The sequence below is a fragment of the Schistocerca piceifrons genome, chromosome X (genome assembly GCF_021461385.2).
Source record: "Schistocerca piceifrons isolate TAMUIC-IGC-003096 chromosome X, iqSchPice1.1, whole genome shotgun sequence".
Taxonomy (NCBI): Eukaryota; Metazoa; Arthropoda; class Insecta; order Orthoptera; family Acrididae; genus Schistocerca; species Schistocerca piceifrons.
In genome coordinates this window covers 871379062-871397088 of record NC_060149.1, presented here as the reverse complement: position 1 = coordinate 871397088, position 18027 = coordinate 871379062, and the positions used below count along the sequence as shown (strand labels likewise).

At 50.4% G+C, this 18027-nt stretch overlaps 1 protein-coding gene across 1 annotated transcript; it reads right to left on the bottom strand.

Annotated features, from left to right (window-relative positions):
• Window positions 1-397: 397 nt before the first annotated feature.
• On the bottom strand, window positions 398-17605 carry LOC124722749 (vicilin-like seed storage protein At2g18540). Its single transcript, XM_047247889.1, has 3 exons — window positions 17526-17605; window positions 17025-17070; window positions 398-1444 (listed from the first exon to the last, which is right to left on the bottom strand). Exons 1-3 carry the CDS (start codon window positions 17603-17605, stop codon window positions 398-400), a joined length of 1173 nt encoding a protein of 390 aa, XP_047103845.1.
• Window positions 17606-18027: the final 422 nt, after the last annotated feature.

The window sequence follows — 18027 nt, the reverse complement described above, 5'->3', positions numbered from 1 at the left end:
CGTCCAGTCATACCCCGGACTAGTCTGCTCCCCCCAGGGGTCCACAACTCTTTTGTGGATACGTGCGTGGCAAGCACGGGGCCCCGAGCTATTGCAGCCTTCTTCCTCTCCCGGGCTGCATTTCCTTTCCTTTCCTTTCCCTTCCCCTCCTTTCCAGTCCATGCTCCCACCCCCCCCCCCTCTGTGGGTCCGGGGGTTAGAATAGGCCAGAGGTCTTCCTGCCTGTCGTAAGAGGCGACTAAAAGGAGTCCATCCCCCTCAAGGGGGTAGTTAGCGCCTACGTCCGGAGACGGATGGTCCCACGACCTATATTTGTGGTCTTTTTGAGTTTTCACTTCTCGTTTCTTCCTTCTTTGGTTGGTTCCTTTCTTTGTTCTTCTCCATCTCACTGTCTTCCTTACTTTTCTCCTTGCCTCCTCCTCCTTGCCTCCTCCTCCTCCTTGCCTCCTCCTCCTCCTTGCCTCCTCCTCCTCCTTGCCTCCTCCTCCTCCTTGCCTCCTCCTCCTCCTTGCCTCCTCCTCCTCCTTGCCTCCTCCTCCTCCTTGCCTCCTCCTCCTCCTTGCCTCCTCCTCCTCCTTGCCTCCTCCTCCTCCTTGCCTCCTCCTCCTCCTTGCCTCCTCCTCCTCCTTGCCTCCTCCTCCTCCTTGCCTCCTCCTCCTCCTTGCCTCCTCCTCCTCCTTGCCTCCTCCTCCTCCTTGCCTCCTCCTCCTCCTCCTTGCCTCCTCCTCCTCCTCCTTGCCTCCTCCTCCTCCTCCTTGCCTCCTCCTCCTCCTCCTTGCCTCCTCCTCCTCCTCCTTGCCTCCTCCTCCTCCTCCTTGCCTCCTCCTCCTCCTCCTTGCCTCCTCCTCCTCCTCCTCCTTGCCTCCTCCTCCTCCTCCTCCTTGCCTCCTCCTCCTCCTCCTCCTTGCCTCCTCCTCCTCCTCCTCCTTGCCTCCTCCTCCTCCTCCTCCTTGCCTCCTCCTCCTCCTCCTCCTTGCCTCCTCCTCCTCCTCCTCCTTGCCTCCTCCTCCTCCTCCTCCTTGCCTCCTCCTCCTCCTCCTCCTTGCCTCCTCCTCCTCCTCCTCCTTGCCTCCTCCTCCTCCTCCTCCTTGCCTCCTCCTCCTCCTCCTCCTTGCCTCCTCCTCCTCCTCCTCCTTGCCTCCTCCTCCTCCTCCTCCTTGCCTCCTCCTCCTCCTCCTTGCCTCCTCCTCCTCCTCCTTGCCTCCTCCTCCTCCTCCTTGCCTCCTCCTCCTCCTCCTTGCCTCCTCCTCCTCCTCCTTGCCTCCTCCTCCTCCTCCTTGCCTCCTCCTCCTCCTCCTTGCCTCCTCCTCCTCCTCCTTGCCTCCTCCTCCTCCTCCTTGCCTCCTCCTCCTCCTCCTTGCCTCCTCCTCCTCCTCCTTGCCTCCTCCTCCTCCTCCTTGCCTCCTCCTCCTCCTCCTTGCCTCCTCCTCCTCCTTGCCTCCTCCTCCTCCTTGCCTCCTCCTCCTCCTCCTTGCCTCCTCCTCCTCCTCCTCCTCCTTGCCTCCTCCTCCTCCTCCTTGCCTCCTCCTCCTCCTCCTTGCCTCCTCCTCCTCCTTGCCTCCTCCTCCTCCTTGCCTCCTCCTCCTCCTTGCCTCCTCCTCCTCCTTGCCCCGCCCCCCCCTCCTCCTCCTCCTTGCCCCGCCCCCCCCCTCCTCCTCCTCCTTGCCGCCTCTGGTCTCCGCCTCGGCGTTTGAGACAGTCTGTCCTCTCTCTCCCTCTCTTGTTTTTCTCTTTCTTCCTTCCTTCCTCCCTGTGAGCGCCTGAAGGCTGACCCACGCGTTCGCACGCGTAGCCGGTGACGGGGTAACGCGTAATTCCTCGCCCTGGGTAGACAAGTAAGGCACGCACGTACCCCCTGGTAGAGGCCAGGCCCGGGGAGGGGTGATTGCCTGAGCTGATACCTTTTTGACCATGCCGATTGGTCCCTCCGTCTGTTTCTCGGGAGGTGTGACCTGAGGTGTAAACATTCACCTAAGGTGGGAGTGCCCTCTGAGAGGGTCACCTTAAGGAAGGAGCGCGCCATCGGAGACGCTGGCAATCATGGGGGATTTCTCCGCAATGAATTTCTCTTCTTCTCTCTCGACGTCTGCCCACAAACGAAAACATGACCAGCCCCCAGTGACAAAAGGACTACCGCCTACCCCACAGTTCCTCGTCATTTCTCGATCTGAGGACGGAAAGGATTTTTCCTCTGTCAACCCTTCATTATCCAGAAGGGTGTAGATGCCATAGCCGGTACTGTTAAGTCCTGTATGAGGTTGCGTAATGGTACCCTGTTACTAGAAACTGAGAGCGCCTTTCAGGCACAGAAACTGCTTCGAGCCACACTCCTGTACACGTTCCCTGTCCGGGTGGAGCCTCACCGAACTTTGAATTCGTCTTGCGGTGTGGTCTATACTAGATCCCTCGACGGACTGACTGACGAGGAGATTCAATCTTTACTCGCTGGGCAGGGCGTGACGGCTGTCCATAGGGTCATGAAAAAGGTCACAATGACCTTGTACCGACCCGGACACTTTTCTTGACCTTTGATAGTGTTAAGCTGCTATCGCGCATCAAGGCGGGCTACGAGGTTATATCTGTTCGCCCCCATGTCCCGACACCTACGCGCTGCTACCAGTGTCAGCGTTTCAATCACACTCGACAGTCTTGTTCCAATGCGGCTCAATGTGTCACTTGTGGCAGGGATGCCCATGAGGGTGACTGTCCACCTCCATCTCCTCGTTGTGTGAACTGTCAGGGTGACAATGCAGCATCCTCCCGTGACTGTCCCGTCTATAAGGAAGAACCCTGTATCCAAGAAATTTGGGTCAAAGAGAAAGTGTCCACCTCGGCTGCTCGCAAGCTATTGGCTAGTAGGAAGCCCACGCTGCTCCCAGCGGGGAAATACAGTACTGTCCACCCCTCTCCTCGGACTACCAGGGAGGTGGCAACCCAGACATGCGATCTGCCCTTCGGCACCACGGTCGTCCGTTTGGCCAGTGCTAAGATCGCGCGGTCGACGTCTCCTCTTCCTCCCATCACCCCAGAGACACCAGCCCCTTCATCAGCTTCTGCTAAGACGAAGACCCAGAAGTCAGATGCATGGGCCTTCAAGAAGGAACCGTCCCGTGCAGACTTCGTACGTACCTCGACCTCCCAGCCATCGACCGGTACTTCCACCAAACGATCTTCCAAGAAGGCTCATAGGAAGCACAATTCCCCTTCTCCGCCACGGCGCATTTCTTCTCCTGCACCACCCAGCGGTTGCCGCCCCAGGCCGTCATCCGTTTCGCCTGGCCGCACCGCTGGTAGCCGAACATCTGGCCGTTCACCGGCGGAGGAAGCTCGACCTACCGGCCATCTTACCAAGATGGCCGATGAACCTATAGACCCAATGGACGATGACTGTCCGCCTACTGATAGCGGCGGCAGTGCTCGCTCGAAGCCAGGCACTCGGCGGCCTTGAGGTGACCCCTTCATTCATCTTCCTTTTCTTCTTACGATGGCACTTACTCACTGGAATATTCGCAGCATTCGCTCCAACCGAGAGGACTTGAAGTTGCAGCTCCGCTTGCACCGTCCGCTCGTCGTAGCCCTCCAGGAAACGAAGCTACGCCCGTGCGATCAAATTGCCTTGGCACACTACACCTGTGTTTTTTGACCTACCCCATGTGGTAGGTATCCCGGCTCATGGAGGGGTTATGTTGCTGGTCCGGGATGATACTTACTACGATCCCATCACGTTGCACACCGGCCTGCAGGCAGTTGCCATCCGCATTACTCTCCCCACTTTTACATTTTCCATTTGCACCGTTTACACTCCATCGTCATCTGCCGTTACCAGGGCAAACATGATGCAACTTGTTGCTCAGCTACCTGCACCACTTTTGTTAACTGGAGACTTCAATGCCCACCATCCCCTTTGGGGCTCTCCAGCATCCTGCCTGAGGGGCTCCCTGTTAGCAGACCTTTTCAACCAGCTCAATCTTGTCTGCCTCAGTACTGGCGCCTCTACTTTTCTTTCGGACACATCTCACATCTATTCCCATTTAGACCTCTCTATATGTACTCCCCAACTTGCACGCTGGTTTGAGTGGTATGCCCTTTCTGATACATATTCGAGCGACCACTTCCCTTGCGTTATCCATCTCCTGCAGCATACCTCCTCTCCGTGCTCATCTAGTTGGACCAATTCCAAAGCAGACTGGGGGCTCTTTTCTTCCAGGGCGACCTTTCGGGATCACAACTTCACAAGCTGTGATCGTCAGGTCGCACACCTCACGGAAGTCATTCTCACTGCTGCTGAATATTTCATCCCTCACCCTACTTCCTCTCCACGTTGCGTACCGGTCCCCTGGTGGACCGCAGCATGTAGAGACGCTTTACGTGCTCGTCGACGTGCTTCACGCACCTTTAAACGCCACCCTACAGTGGCGAATTGTATCAATTATAAACGATTACGTGCACAGTGTCGTCGTATTATTAAAGAAAGCAAGAAAGCGAGCTGGATTGCTTTCACAAGCACCTTCAACAGTTCCACTCCTTCTGTAGTCTGGGGTAGCCTGCGCCGGCTATCTGGCACTAAGGTTCACTCACCAGTTTCTGGCTTGGCGGTCGCGAATGACGTCCTTGTGGCCCCTGAGGCTGTCTCCAATGCCTTCGGCCACTTTTTCGCCGAGGTTTCGAGCTCCGCTCATTACCACCGTGCCTTCCTCCCCCGCAAACAGGCAGAGGTGGCTAGGCCACCTAACTTCCGCTCCTCGAATCGTGAAAGTTATAATGCCCCATTCACCACGCGGGAACTCGAAAACGCACTTGGCCGATCACGGTCCTCCGCTCCAGGGCCTGATTCTACTCATATTAAGATGCTGAAGAACCTTTCTCCTGCGGGTAAAGGTTTTCTTCTTCGTACTTACAATCGCATCTGGATTGAGGGACATGTTCCCGCATGCTGGCGCGAGTCTAATGTTGTCGCGATCCCTAAGCCGGGGAAGGACAAGCACTTGCCTTCCAGTTATCGACCCATCTCGCTTACCAGCTGTGACTGTAAAGTGATGGAGCGAATGGTTAACTCTCGATTGGTTTGGCTGCTCGAGTCTCGACGCCTACTTACCAATGTACAATGTGGATTTCGTAGGCGCCGCTCTGCTGTTGACCATCTGGTTACCTTGTCGACCTTCATTATGAATAACTTTTTGCGGAAGCGCCCGACCGCGGCTGTGTTCTTTGATTTGGAGAAGGCTTACGACACCTGTTGGAGGGCGGGCATTCTCCACACCATGCATACATAGGGCCTTCGCGGTCGCCTCCCTCTTTTTATTCGTTCCTTTTTAATGGATCGACAGTTCAGTGTACGTGTGGGTTCTGTCCTGTCAGACACCTTTCGCCAGGAGAATGGGGTGCCACAGGGCTCAGTTTTGAGCGTCGCTCTCTTCGCCATAGCGATCAATCCAATAATGGATTGCCTCCCAGCTGATGTATCAGGCTCCCTTCTCGTGGACGATTTTACCATCTATTGCAGTGCGCGGCGTACGTGTTTCCTGGAGCGCTGTCTTCAGCGTTCTCTTGACCGTCTTTACTCCTGGAGTGTCGCCAATGGCTTCAGTTTTTCTGCCGAGAAGACGGTCTGTATTAACTTCTGGCGCTACAAAGACTGTCTCCCACCGTCCTTACGACTCGGTCCCGTTGCTCTCCCATTTGTGGAGACAACAAAATTTTTAGGTCTTACATTTGACAGGAAACTTAGCTGGTCTCCACATGTGTCTTACTTGGCTGCCCGTTGTACCCGTTCTCTAAATGTCCTCCGTGTTCTCAGTGGTATGTCGTGGGGAGCGGATCGAACCGTCCTACTTCGCCTATATCGGTCGATCGTCCGCTCCAAGCTGGATTATGGGAGCTTCGTATACTCCTCTTCACGGCCATCTATCTTACGCCGCCTCAACTCCATACAACATCGGGGTTTACGACTTGCGATCGGAGCGTTTTATACTAGTCCCGTCGAGAGTCTTCATGCTGACGCTGGTGAATTGCCACTCACCTACCGGCGCGATATACTGCTTTATCGGTATGCGTGTCGGCTACTAGCAATGCCCGACCACCTGTCTTATCGTTCCTTTTTTGACGACGCTCTCGACCGTCAATACGGGTTGTATGTCTCTGCCCTGCTACCCCCTGGAGTTCGCTTTCGTCGCCTCCTTCAACACCTTAATTTTTCACTCCCTGCAACCTTTAGAGTGGGTGAGAGCCACACGCCACCTCGGCTTCAGGCTCAGGTTCGCGTCCACCTTGACTTCTGCTCGCTCCCAAAGGAGGTTACCCCCAGTTCAGTCTACCACTCCCGTTTTGTCGAACTTCGTTCGAAGTTCATTAATATGACCTTCATTTATACAGATGGCTCTAAGACCAATGACGGGGTCGGGTGTTCTTTTATTGTCGGGGCACAAAGTTTCAAATACCAGCTCCATGGCCATTGTTTGGTCTTCACAGCTGAGCTCTTTGCCCTCTACCAGGCTGTTCTTTACATCTGCCGCCACCGACATTCTGCATATGTCATCTGCTCCAATTCCCTGAGCGCCATCCAGAGCCTCAGTGATCTGTACCCAGTTCACCCTTTCGTGCACCGGATCCAAAGCTCTCTCCAGCAGCTGGTGGACGTCGGTTCTCCGGTTAGCTTTATGTGGGTTCCTGGCCATGTCGGTATCCCTGGGAACGAAGCTGCAGGTGCCGCGGCCAAGGCTGCGGTCCTCCAGCCTCAGACAGTTTCTTGTTGTCTCTTCGTCAGATTGTAGCAGGGTCATTTGTCGGCTTATTTTATCGCTGTGGCATGCTGAATGGGCTGCACTAACAGACAGCAAGCTTCGGGCCTTGAAACCTCTTCCCGCGGCTTGGACGTCCTCCTCACGCCCTTCTCGGCGGGAGGAGGTAGTTTTGGTCCGGTTACGAATTGGACACTGCCTTTTCAGCCATCGCCATTTGCTGACGGCTGCACCGGCGCCGTTCTGCCCATGTGGGCAATTGCTGACGGTCCGCCACATTTTAACGTCCTGTCCGGATTTTAACACACTGCGTCTTGATCTTGGCCTGCCATGTACTCTCCATGCCATTTTAGCAGATGACCCAGGATCAGCTGCTCGCGTTCTTCGTTTTATCAAATGACCAACCCTCTCTAAGGACATTTAATTATGCTGTTTTTTTTAATCCAATGCCTGTCGATCTTTTATCGTGTTTTCCGTTTTAGTTGCTGTTTTAAACTTGTGACTCGCGGTGCATTCCTAACGTAGTCTGGGCGCTAATGACCGTTGAAGTTGTGCCCCCTAAAACCACAAAAAAAGACATATTCCAATTTAAACCTATCCTTCGGCACTGTCCAACTTGCCCATTGCCCTCAGTGGTCCGTTCCGACACTTATTCGAAAAACCATTTCCTGTGTGCTATCAGTTCGCTGGCTCCTACCCGATCTACATGCATGCCCAAATGGCAGCTTCCCAAGGCTTACACGCAGCTGAACTCCTCCCTGGCGATCTTTGAAGAAAAAGATTTCCCCAGTTGTGATGACCAGGTGGATTTATCTCATAAATATTATCCTTACTGCTGCAGAACGTTCAATTTCCTGTGAGTCCTCTTTACTACGTCTTGTCCCAGTCCCTTCATGAACTGAGCCATTTTGCGACGCAGTTCATGCACGGAGACGTGCTCTCCACGTTTTTAACTGCCACCCTATGCTGGAAAGCTGCATGCATTGTAAACAGATGTGTGCAAAGTATCTTCACGTTCTTTGTGATAGTAAAAGAGCTGGCTGGATTTCATTCACTAGTTCTAACAGTTAGACACCTTCCCTGTTGTGTGGGTCAACCTCTTAAGGCTCTCTAGAACAACGATCCATTCCCAGATTTCCGGCCACAGTTGGTGACGATGCTATCGTGGACCCTATTGCTATCTCACACTTTGGTCCGCCATTTTGCGGACATTTGAGCTCTTCCCACTATTACCCTGTCTTCCTCCATTGGAAACGATCGGAGGCAGCTCAGTCAGTAACCCTCTCTTCTCCAAATCGTGAGTGTTGTAATGCCACATTTGCTACAAGGAAGCTAGGTCATGCTCTGTTCATCCTGATCCTCTGCCCCAGGTCCAGACGCCATCCACATTCAGACATTGTATAACCATTCTCTCGCAGTGGTTAGACACTGGACTCGCATTCGGAAGGATGACGGTTCACTCCCGCATCCAGCCATCCTGATTTAGGTTTTCCGTGATTTCCCTAAATCACTCCAGGCAAATGCCGGGATGGTTCCTCTGAAAGGGCACGGCCGACTTCCTTCCCCATCCTTCCCTAATCCGATGAGACCGATGACCACACTGTCTGGTCTTCCCCAAACCAACCAACCAACCTAACCTTTCTCTTGCACTTTCTGCTTAACACTTACAACTGCATCTGAGCTAAGGGCACATCTCCTGACACTGGCGTGAAGCCACAGTCATACCTATACCTAAGCCTGGTAAGAACAAACACCTTCCTTCTAGCTACCGCCCATCTGTTATCAGCTGAGTTTGCAAGGCGATGGAACGTTTGATTCATGTCTGGATTGTTTGGTGGCTAGAGTCTCGCCATTTGCCAACGAATGCACAGTGTAGATTTCGAGCAAGGCGTTCTGCAGTTGACCATATCGTTACTTAGTCCACACATGATGAATGATTTTCTGCAGAAATCCCAGACTGGATGTGTTCCGATTTGGAGAAGGCTAAGGCACCCGCTGGAGAACTGGTATCATCTGTATTCTTTACAAGTGGGTCTTCTGTGGGCGCCTGCACTGTTTTCTTAGGGCATTCTGACAAGACGGAGTTTGAAAGTTGCGTGTGGGTTCTGTCCTGCTGGACACCTTTACCTTGGAAAATGTTGTGCCTCAGGGCTCTGTCCTGAGCGTTGTCGTCTTTGCTATCGCCATTAACACTATAATGCCCTGTCCTCCACTGGACATCTCTGGTTTTTATTGTTGACAATTTTTCTGTCTATTGCGGTTCTTCACCGAACTTTCTCACTGAGCGGCGTCTTCAGCGCTGTCGTGATCGTCTTTGCTCCTGGAGCATTGACAACAGCTACAGAAAGAAATGTCATATTCGTCTCAGTAGTTTGTGTCCAGCAGAATGGATGGGAGACTCCTTGCTACCTATGAAGCCTCAATTTTTGTTGAACAACTTGACGACTAGTTTGGGGAAGTGACAGCGCTGTCAAAGATGAGAAGTGATGTAGTCTTGATTCAGACAGCATCTCCAACCCAGTCCCAGGCGTTACTCGCTTGTGACTGACTGGGTAATATTCCTGTTTCTGCTACTCCCTATGAAAGCCTCAACTTGGCTCAGGGGATTATTTTCCATCGCAACATACTCCTGCAGTCTGACAACGAGCTCCATGTCAATGTAGAATAGTGGGGTGTTCATTTCATCCAACGCATTTACAGGACCCAAACATAACACGGTTGCTACCAGTGTCTTCATCTTGGTCTTAGAGAGTGATTCAATGCCTGTACAGGTCAAGGTGATGGTTTACCACTGTCACATTAAACTATACGTCCTTCCCCCCCCCCCTTCAAGTGCTGTAAGTGCTGGAAATTCGGGCACATGTCTTCCCACTGCATCCAGATACTCCCTGTGCACCTTCTCCCACTTCTATCAACTGTGGAGAGCAGCACTCCACCTGCTCGCCAGACTGCACAGTACTCCAAAAGGAGTGGAAAGTCATGGAGTAAAAGACCTTGGACTGGTTGACTTTCAAAGAGGCTGAACGTAAATTTGAAAGATAACATCTCATTAGGTTGACATCTACATACGCTGCAGCTACATTACCATCGCCATCACAAGTTCCAGTTGTACCACACACAGCCACGAACAGTGGGTACTATGGGCCTCCAGAATACATCTGCCCCTTGGTGGTAGGGAGAAAATCTCCTTCCATCGCTCTCAAAGTACCTACTTCAGGGGCAAAGCCACCTCCCCCCCCCCCCCCCGCCCCCAAACACAGAGGACATCAGTTCTCTCCCACAGCCAGAGAAGCTACAGCCTCGTTCAGCTCCTATAATGTGGAAGGGGTACCTTGGCACCCTCTCTCCCAAGGTCTCCACTAATACCACAGCGGACACTCTCCAGTGGCTAAAGAAACCAAAAGCTGCTGGGTGAAGAGCTTCATGGGCTTCCTCCATGTCTGAAGCTACTTTGGTGAAGTCCTCCCAGCAAACCCCTAAAGAGAAGCGAAAGGACAAGTAAACAAGGAAGTCAGCTAAGAAAAAGGACCCTCTGGTAGCCCCAACACCACCACTTCCTACCAATTCTGCACCTGCTGTTTAGGTGGAGATCTTGGTGTCCTCTGAGGTCCTGGATCTCCCTGATGCCCCCTCCACAGTAGGAATGGATACAAATACTAAATCGGTGGCAGCAGGTGGCTGGGGTGTTTCCTGTCACCTTGCATGCTTCATGCCTTCCCATCCTCACGATAACGTCCACTTCCAGTGGAATTGCTGCGGTTTTTTCCACCATCTGGCTGAGCTATGGCAACTGTTAAGCTTTACACCTGCTTTCTGCATTGCCCTCCAGGAAACGTGGTTCCTGGCAGTGCAACCCCCCCCCCCCCCCCCCGCCCTCTGTGACTATAGGGATAATAAAAGGACCATATCGACTATAATACTGTGTCAGGTGGAGTTAGTCTGTCGTGAACTCAGTATGCAGTTGACCTGTGCCCCTTCAAACTACTCTTGAAGCTGAGGCTATCTGGATAGACAATGCTGGAAATAACTGTCTGCAATGTATATCTTCCTCCATATGGTGCAGTACCCCTGAATGTATTAGCTGCACTCATTGATCAACTTCCTAAACCTTTCTAGTTTTGGGAGATTTCAACGCCCATAATCCCTTTTGGGGTAGCACTGTCCTTACTGTGCAAGGTAGAGATGAAAAAACTTTCCTGTCTCAACTCGACCTCTACATCTGCCTCTTAAATACTGGGGCCCCCACAGATTTCAGTGTGGCTGATGGCACTTACTTGGCCATTGATTTATCCCTCTGCAACCCAGGACTTCTCCCATCTGGCCACTGGAGAGCCCACAATGACTTGTGTGATAGTGACCACTCTCCCATCTGTCACGCCCCCCAGCGCCATTCCCCAAGAGGTCAACCAAGATGGGCTTTAAACAAGGCAGACTTGGAAGCTTTCACCTCTGCTGTCACCACTGAATCTTCTCAAGGTACCATCGATGTGGTACTTGAGCAGGTCACAGAAACTATTGTTTCTGCGGCGGAAAACACGATCGCTTGTTCTTTAGGGTGCCTCACCAAAAATCAGTACCTTGGTGGTCGCCGGAAATCACTGAGGCCATCAAACAGCGCTGGCGAGCTTTACATTTGAAGCATCCTTCCCTAGAGCACCTAATAGCTTTTGAACAGGTCTGTGCCTGCATTTTCCAGCTTACAAAAAGACTGCAACAGGCTTGTTGAGAGGTACATCCCGACCACTGGGGTACCAGAGCCCGAGAGCTGTTACTGACATTAACATAAATGGCGTGTAATCTACAGACGCAAACGAAATTGCCGAGCACTTCGCTGGAGCCTCTGCATTGTAGAACTAGCCCCCAGCCTCACGCACGTTCAAACGGCGGCAGGAAGGGAACATCGTCTCATTCACTACACGCCACGGTGAATCATATAACTCCCCATTTACAGAGTTGGAGCTCCTCAGTGCCCTTGCACATTGCCCTGACAGACCCTGGACCTGATCGGATACACATCCAGATGATGAAACATCTCTCATCTGACTACAAGCGACACATCCTCGTCATATTCAACCGGATATGGTGCGATAGCGTCTTTCCATCGTGTTGGCGGGACAGTACCATCATTCTGGTGCTCAAACCCGGTAAAAACCCGCTTGATGTGCATAGCTATCGGCCCATCAACCTCACCAACGTTTTTAGTAAGCTGCTGGAACGTATAGTTCGTTGGCGTTTGGGTTTGGTACTGGAGTCATCTGGCCTTCTGGCTCAATGTCAGGGTTGCTTCTGCCAGGGTCGCTCTACCACTGATAGTCATATGTCAATCGTCTGCCATCCTGACAGCCTTTTCCAGATGGCAACATCTGGCTGCCGTCTTTCATGACCTACATAAAGCATACGACACGACCTGGCGACATGTCCTTGCTACAATTATGAGTGGGGTCTCCGGGAACCACTCCCGAATTTTATCCAAAACGTCCTGTCGCTCAGTACTCTCCGTGTCAAAGTTGGTGACTCCCATAGGTCCATCTATATCTAGGAGAATGGAGTCCTGCAGGGCTCTGTATTGAGTGTCTATTTTTTAGTGGCCATTAACGGTCTAGCAGCAGCTGTCGGGCCCTCCGTCACACCTCGGTATCCAGACGATTTCTACATTTCGTACTGCTGCTCCAGTACTGGTGTTGCTGAGCGGCGCCTACAGGGGGCCATCCACAAAGCGCAGTCATGGGCTCTACCCCATGGCTTCGACTTTTCAGCTGCAAAGTCGTGTCATGCCGTTCTGTCGGCGTCGTACCGTTCATCCAGAACCAGCCTTTTACCTTACTGAAGATCCACTCTCTGTAGCAGACATACCAGTTCCTAGGACTGGATTTCGACGCTCGATTGACTTGGATCTGTCATCTTCGTCAGCTTAAGCAGAAGTGCTGGCAGCACCTCAACACCCTCTGTTGCCTGAGCAACACCAATTTGGGTGCAGATCGCTCTATGCTGCTTCTGCAGCTCTAAAGAGCCCTTGTGCAATCCCGAATTGCGTGGTTTATGATTGGGCAGCGCCTCCAGTGTTACATTTACTCGACCCTGAGCACCATTTCGGGGATAGACAAGCGACAGGAGCCTTTAGGACGAGTCCGGTGACCAGTGTACCGGTGAAAGCGGGTGTCCCTCCATTTCAGATCAAACATAAGCAGCTATTCGCCAGTTACACAGTACCCTTTCGTAGTTCCCCTGACAATCCGAATAACTCTCATTTTCCCGCCCACAGCAGTCCATCACCTATATCGGCGGCCCAATTTGGGGCTAACGATTGCAGTTGGTGTGTGATCCCTTGTCTCTAAATTGGAGTCTTTCCCTTTACCAGCTCTACTTGTGGTTCGTTCACATGCGCCTCCATGGTGTATGCCTCAGCTGCAACTTCATCTGAACCATCCACGTGGCCCCAAGAGCTCCAATAACCCTATAGCTCTCCGCTGTAACTTCCTCTCGATTCTTGACGTGTTTTGGGCCTCTGAAGTGTTTCACACTGATGGCTCGATGGCTGATATGTTGGCTTTGTCTATGTGCACGGCAGCCATATTGAACAGCATTGCTTACCTGATGGCTGCAGTGGAATCATTGCAGAGCTTGTGCCGATTTCTCATGCACTTCAGTATCTCCATGTGCTGAGGGAGTCTTTTCTCTTATGTACCGACTCATTGAACAGCCTGAAAACTGTCGACCAGCGCTACCCTCATCATCCTTTGGTAGCATCCTTCCAAGAGTCCATCTATGCCCTGGAACTGTACAGTCATTCAGTGGTGGTCGTCTGGACCCATGCTCACGTTGAAATGCCATGAAATGAACTTCCTGACAGGCTGGCCAAACAGGATACATGGAAATCACATCTGGAGATAGCCATCCCCGCAGCTGACTTGCATTAGTTATTATGTCACAAGGTTTTCAGCTTCGAGAGACGGAATGGCAAAATATCAGTATGCATAACAAACTGCGAGCCATTAAGGGGACCACGAATGTGTGGAAGTCCTCAATGAGGGCGTCGTGCAGGGACTCTGTGGTTCTTTGCAGGCTCCGCATTGGCCATGCATGGGCGACCCAGAGCTATCTCCTGCGCTGTGATGACCCACCTCACTGTTGGTGCGGTGTCTGGTTGGCAGTGGCCTGTATTCTTCTGCTGTGTCCATCTTTGGTTGCCCTGTGACTTCATCATCGGTTGCCGGGCTCGTTATCGATTTTAGCAGCCAGCACCTCATTGGCTGATTAGGTTTTAGGTTTCATCCATGAGGGTGGGTTTTATCATTCAATCTGAGTTTTAGCGCCTGTCCTTTGCCACTGTGTCCTCCACCCTAGTGCTTTCAGGGCGAAAGTTTTAATGTGTTGCAGGGTAGCTGGATTATACTACTAAGGTTCGTGGTCGGACAGCCACTGTAATCTGCTTCCTTGTTTCACTCTCCTCTGTCTCTTGCATTTCTGTTCTCTTGTCTTCTTTCGTTCCTTTTAGTGTGCATTGTATTTTCTTCGTTCTTGTGTTCTTTCTTTCTTTCCTTCCTTTGTGTGTCTCGTCTATTTTATTCTCACGCTTGTGGCATTGTTTTATTGCGAACAAGAAACTGATGACCTCGTAGTTTGGTCCCTTTCCCCCTCTTTTAAACCAACCAACAAACCAATCAACTCAACCTCTGCCTCTTCAATACTGGGGCCCTCCACACATTTCAGTGTGGCTCATGGCACTTACTCGGCCATCTGTTCACTGGAGAGCCCACGATGACTTATGTTGTAGACCACTTTCCCATCTTTCTGTCACTCCCCCAGCGCCATTCCCCACGTGGTTTTAAACAAGGCAGACTGGGAAGCTTTCACCTCTGCAGGCACCGTTGAATCTCCCCCACGAGGTACCATCGATATGGTGGTAGAGCAGGCCACTAGGACTAGTGTTTCTGCGGCAGAAAACACGATCGCTTGTTCTTTGGGGTGCTTTAGCGAAAGTAGATACCTCGGTGGTCTCCAGAAATCGCTGAGGCCATTAAAGAGCGTTGGCGAGCTCTTCAGTGACATCGGCATCATCCTTTCCTGGAGCACGTAATAGTTGTTAAATGGCTGCATGCCCGCATTTTCCAGCTTATAAAAGGGGGCAACAGGAGTTTTGGGAGAGGTATGTCCCGACCATTGGGTGCCATACGTCGCCTTCCCAAGTCTGGACAAAGATCAGACCTGTTTGCGGATACTAGACCCAGACAGGTGTTACTGGCATTAACATCAATGACGTGTTATGTAACGACGCAAACGCAGTTGCCGAGCACTTTGCTGAACACTATGCTTTAGCCTCCACATCGGAGAACTATCCCCCAGCATTTTACACCCTCAAACAGCGGAAGGAAAGGAAAACCGTATCTTTCACTGAACACCTGAGTGAACCGTATAACGCTCGATTTACACACAGCGAGCTGCTCAACGTCTTTGTACTCTGGGCTGCTAACACATTAATGAAGCCAAAGATGTTGGCATCATCTTTTGAAAGTTTGTTGCAGTATGTAATGGCAAAGACTTGGCATGCGCTGTTTCGTATGGGGACGAAAGCTAACTACTTGTGCATTTCTCTGATCAATCATGAATATCAGTCCGGATTCCAGAAGTCTATAGAAGGGGGCGATAAAGTTAGTGAATTGCTGCTGCGTGTCTGGAACAGTTCGTAGAGCACTTGAACATTAAAGGTAAAGGTCCAGAGTTGGTCTGTCCAGTACAGTTTTAATCTGGCACGAAGTTTAAATTGTAGAGTTCCTCACATTTCTTGTCTCAGCCTGGAATATATTCTTTAGATATCTTCAGGGTATGTGCATCTTTGCTGTTACAGTAACTGTCCTCACAAAGCTGTTGCTGTCATGGGCCGAAAGAAGAATTAAATCCAGGCATTAATCAGTTTTTTACACGAAATCATACCAATCAGCTGTTTGTACGTTCCCTTTGCACAGAGGAATCAACATTGAGACAGTTGCCCTGATTTCTACTGGAGCGGGGAAGTAGTGAATATGAGGGAAATCTATTTTGAGTTGTGACAAAAGGTAAGTTTGTGTAGTTTTCTAGGTCCAAGCGGCTTAACTGAAGCCATATGTCTACAGTGTTGATAACAAAATGCATGTTTTCTACTGCCTCCTTCACAAATGTTCGACGAACATGTCGGCCAAAGGAAGAGATTGTAGATACCAGTTGAGATTAGTTCACCAGTTTCGGTGGTAAATTAGTGTCTTGAGATGGTTAGCAGGTAAGCATTTCTATTGTAGTCTAGACGTGTTGGCTACTCAGTAGGCATGGTGTATGTCGCACAAACAGTATTGTATCACAGTATTTTCTCCTCTACATATTAGTTGATCTCCATTACCTGTATGACTTCCCTGTAGGACATATCGTTGCTTTTGAACAGAATGTTCCGTAGAATTTCTGCTAATGCTCTCGATGTTCATTTGACATAAATACTTGCTCCCATTTTCCTAGAGATGTGGCCCTGTGAAAACATCTTTTGATGTACTGCTGATTCATTCCTTCTGTTCGATGTCTTGGCATACATTCAGGAGACGTGCAGCTATCATCTGGCGCACACAGTTGTTGCTCTCCCAGTACCACATGGGGGTCACATGTAGGACACTTTCAGCTAACACCTAGGGATGTGAAGCTACATAGACGCCTGAAACAGCTGTAAATTGTGAAACTTCTATGCTTCATCTTACCTTAGGTATTAAGTCCGTTCACAACAGAGTAGCATAAATGGTGAGAGACAATGCTGTAGTTCACTTCTGGAGTAATATTCCATGAGCTCAGTGGAAAGGAGAGGAAAAAGTTAGAGCAGCATATTTAGCATCTCCACAGAGCAGTGACCTGTTACTTGCATTCATTTATTTGGTGTTATACATGTGAAATTCTGAGCTGTGTTTAGACAATGGAATCCTTTATAGTGAAACACATTAGAGAACTAAATGTATTTAGATGGACTGGCAAATTAGTTTAGCCAACTGAGAATACTTTAGATTCTTGTACTTACTCTACACATGAGTCTACTCACTTCACTAAGCAGTGAAGACAGTCTGTGGAGGAGAATAGGTGGTACAGAAGACAATTATGCAAAACTTACAGATGACATAGAAACAAACTACGCTGCTTTTGTGACTGTTTCTCCAATATAAGAGAACCTTTTGGATGCAAAAGTTGCTGAGCTCATTTTTTTCTCAGTTTGATGAGTGTCATGTTCCCAGTGTAGTTCAGTTGGCGCAAATGCCCAGGAATGTGGTGCTACCAACTCACCTGGTGGTTGTTGACTGTCTCTTTCTTATGACTTGATCCAAAATTTCTGAAATCAAAAGGTAATCATACATGCAGATCAGTAAACAATTAGGAATAAATTAAAATAATACTGTTTACACACCTTAGACCCAAGAGAAACTTGAAATGTATGATACAGCAAATACAATAACAAAGATTTGAAACACAGGAATAAAGGTTTAACAAAATGCAACGTAGCTTCCTCTGACAAAAACTTGGCCAATGCAAGATACCAGTCAACTGTGGGCTCAGTGTTGCTAGCATCTGTTAACCTACAGTTGGTGGCAACTGATGTCACCTCATTTTAGATGCCAACATTTACTGGACCTGAAATGCCCATCCAAGCACATGTCAGATATATTTTACACAATCTCAAATCAACCATAATTAGTTTCTGGAAACCAACATTCGTAAAATTGATAGCCATAGCAAGGACAGTCACAAGATAACAATGACAGCATTAATGAGGCTATCCGCACTTACAAATTCACTTCCCTTGATAATCGCATGGCTACTTCCATCAGTTCGTCACCTTCTCCTACAATCTTCAGGTAGACCCACATCTCTACACAGTTACATCAATCCCATCAATGGTTAGCAGCAATGCTTCGGGAATTTTCCATTCAATACAACTAGTGAGAACCTATGTTTACCATAGTCGTGTTCTCTGTCCATCGGTTAATAAAATAAGACTTGACTACCAACACTTCCACGCACAGAAGGTCTCCCTCTTTGTGGACGATTTTGCGATCTACTACAGCTCTCAACGGACAAGCCTTATTGAACGACGTCTTCAAGGATGTCTCGATCGCCTCCACTCGTGGAGCATCGAAACCGGCTTCCGTTTCTCACCCAGTAAGACCGTCTGTGTTAATTTTTGGCGACGTAAGGAGTTTCTTTCCCCCTCCATACATCTAGGTCCTGTCAACCTTCCGTTTTCCGACGTCGCTAACTTCTTGGGTCTTATGTTTGACAGAAAACTGTG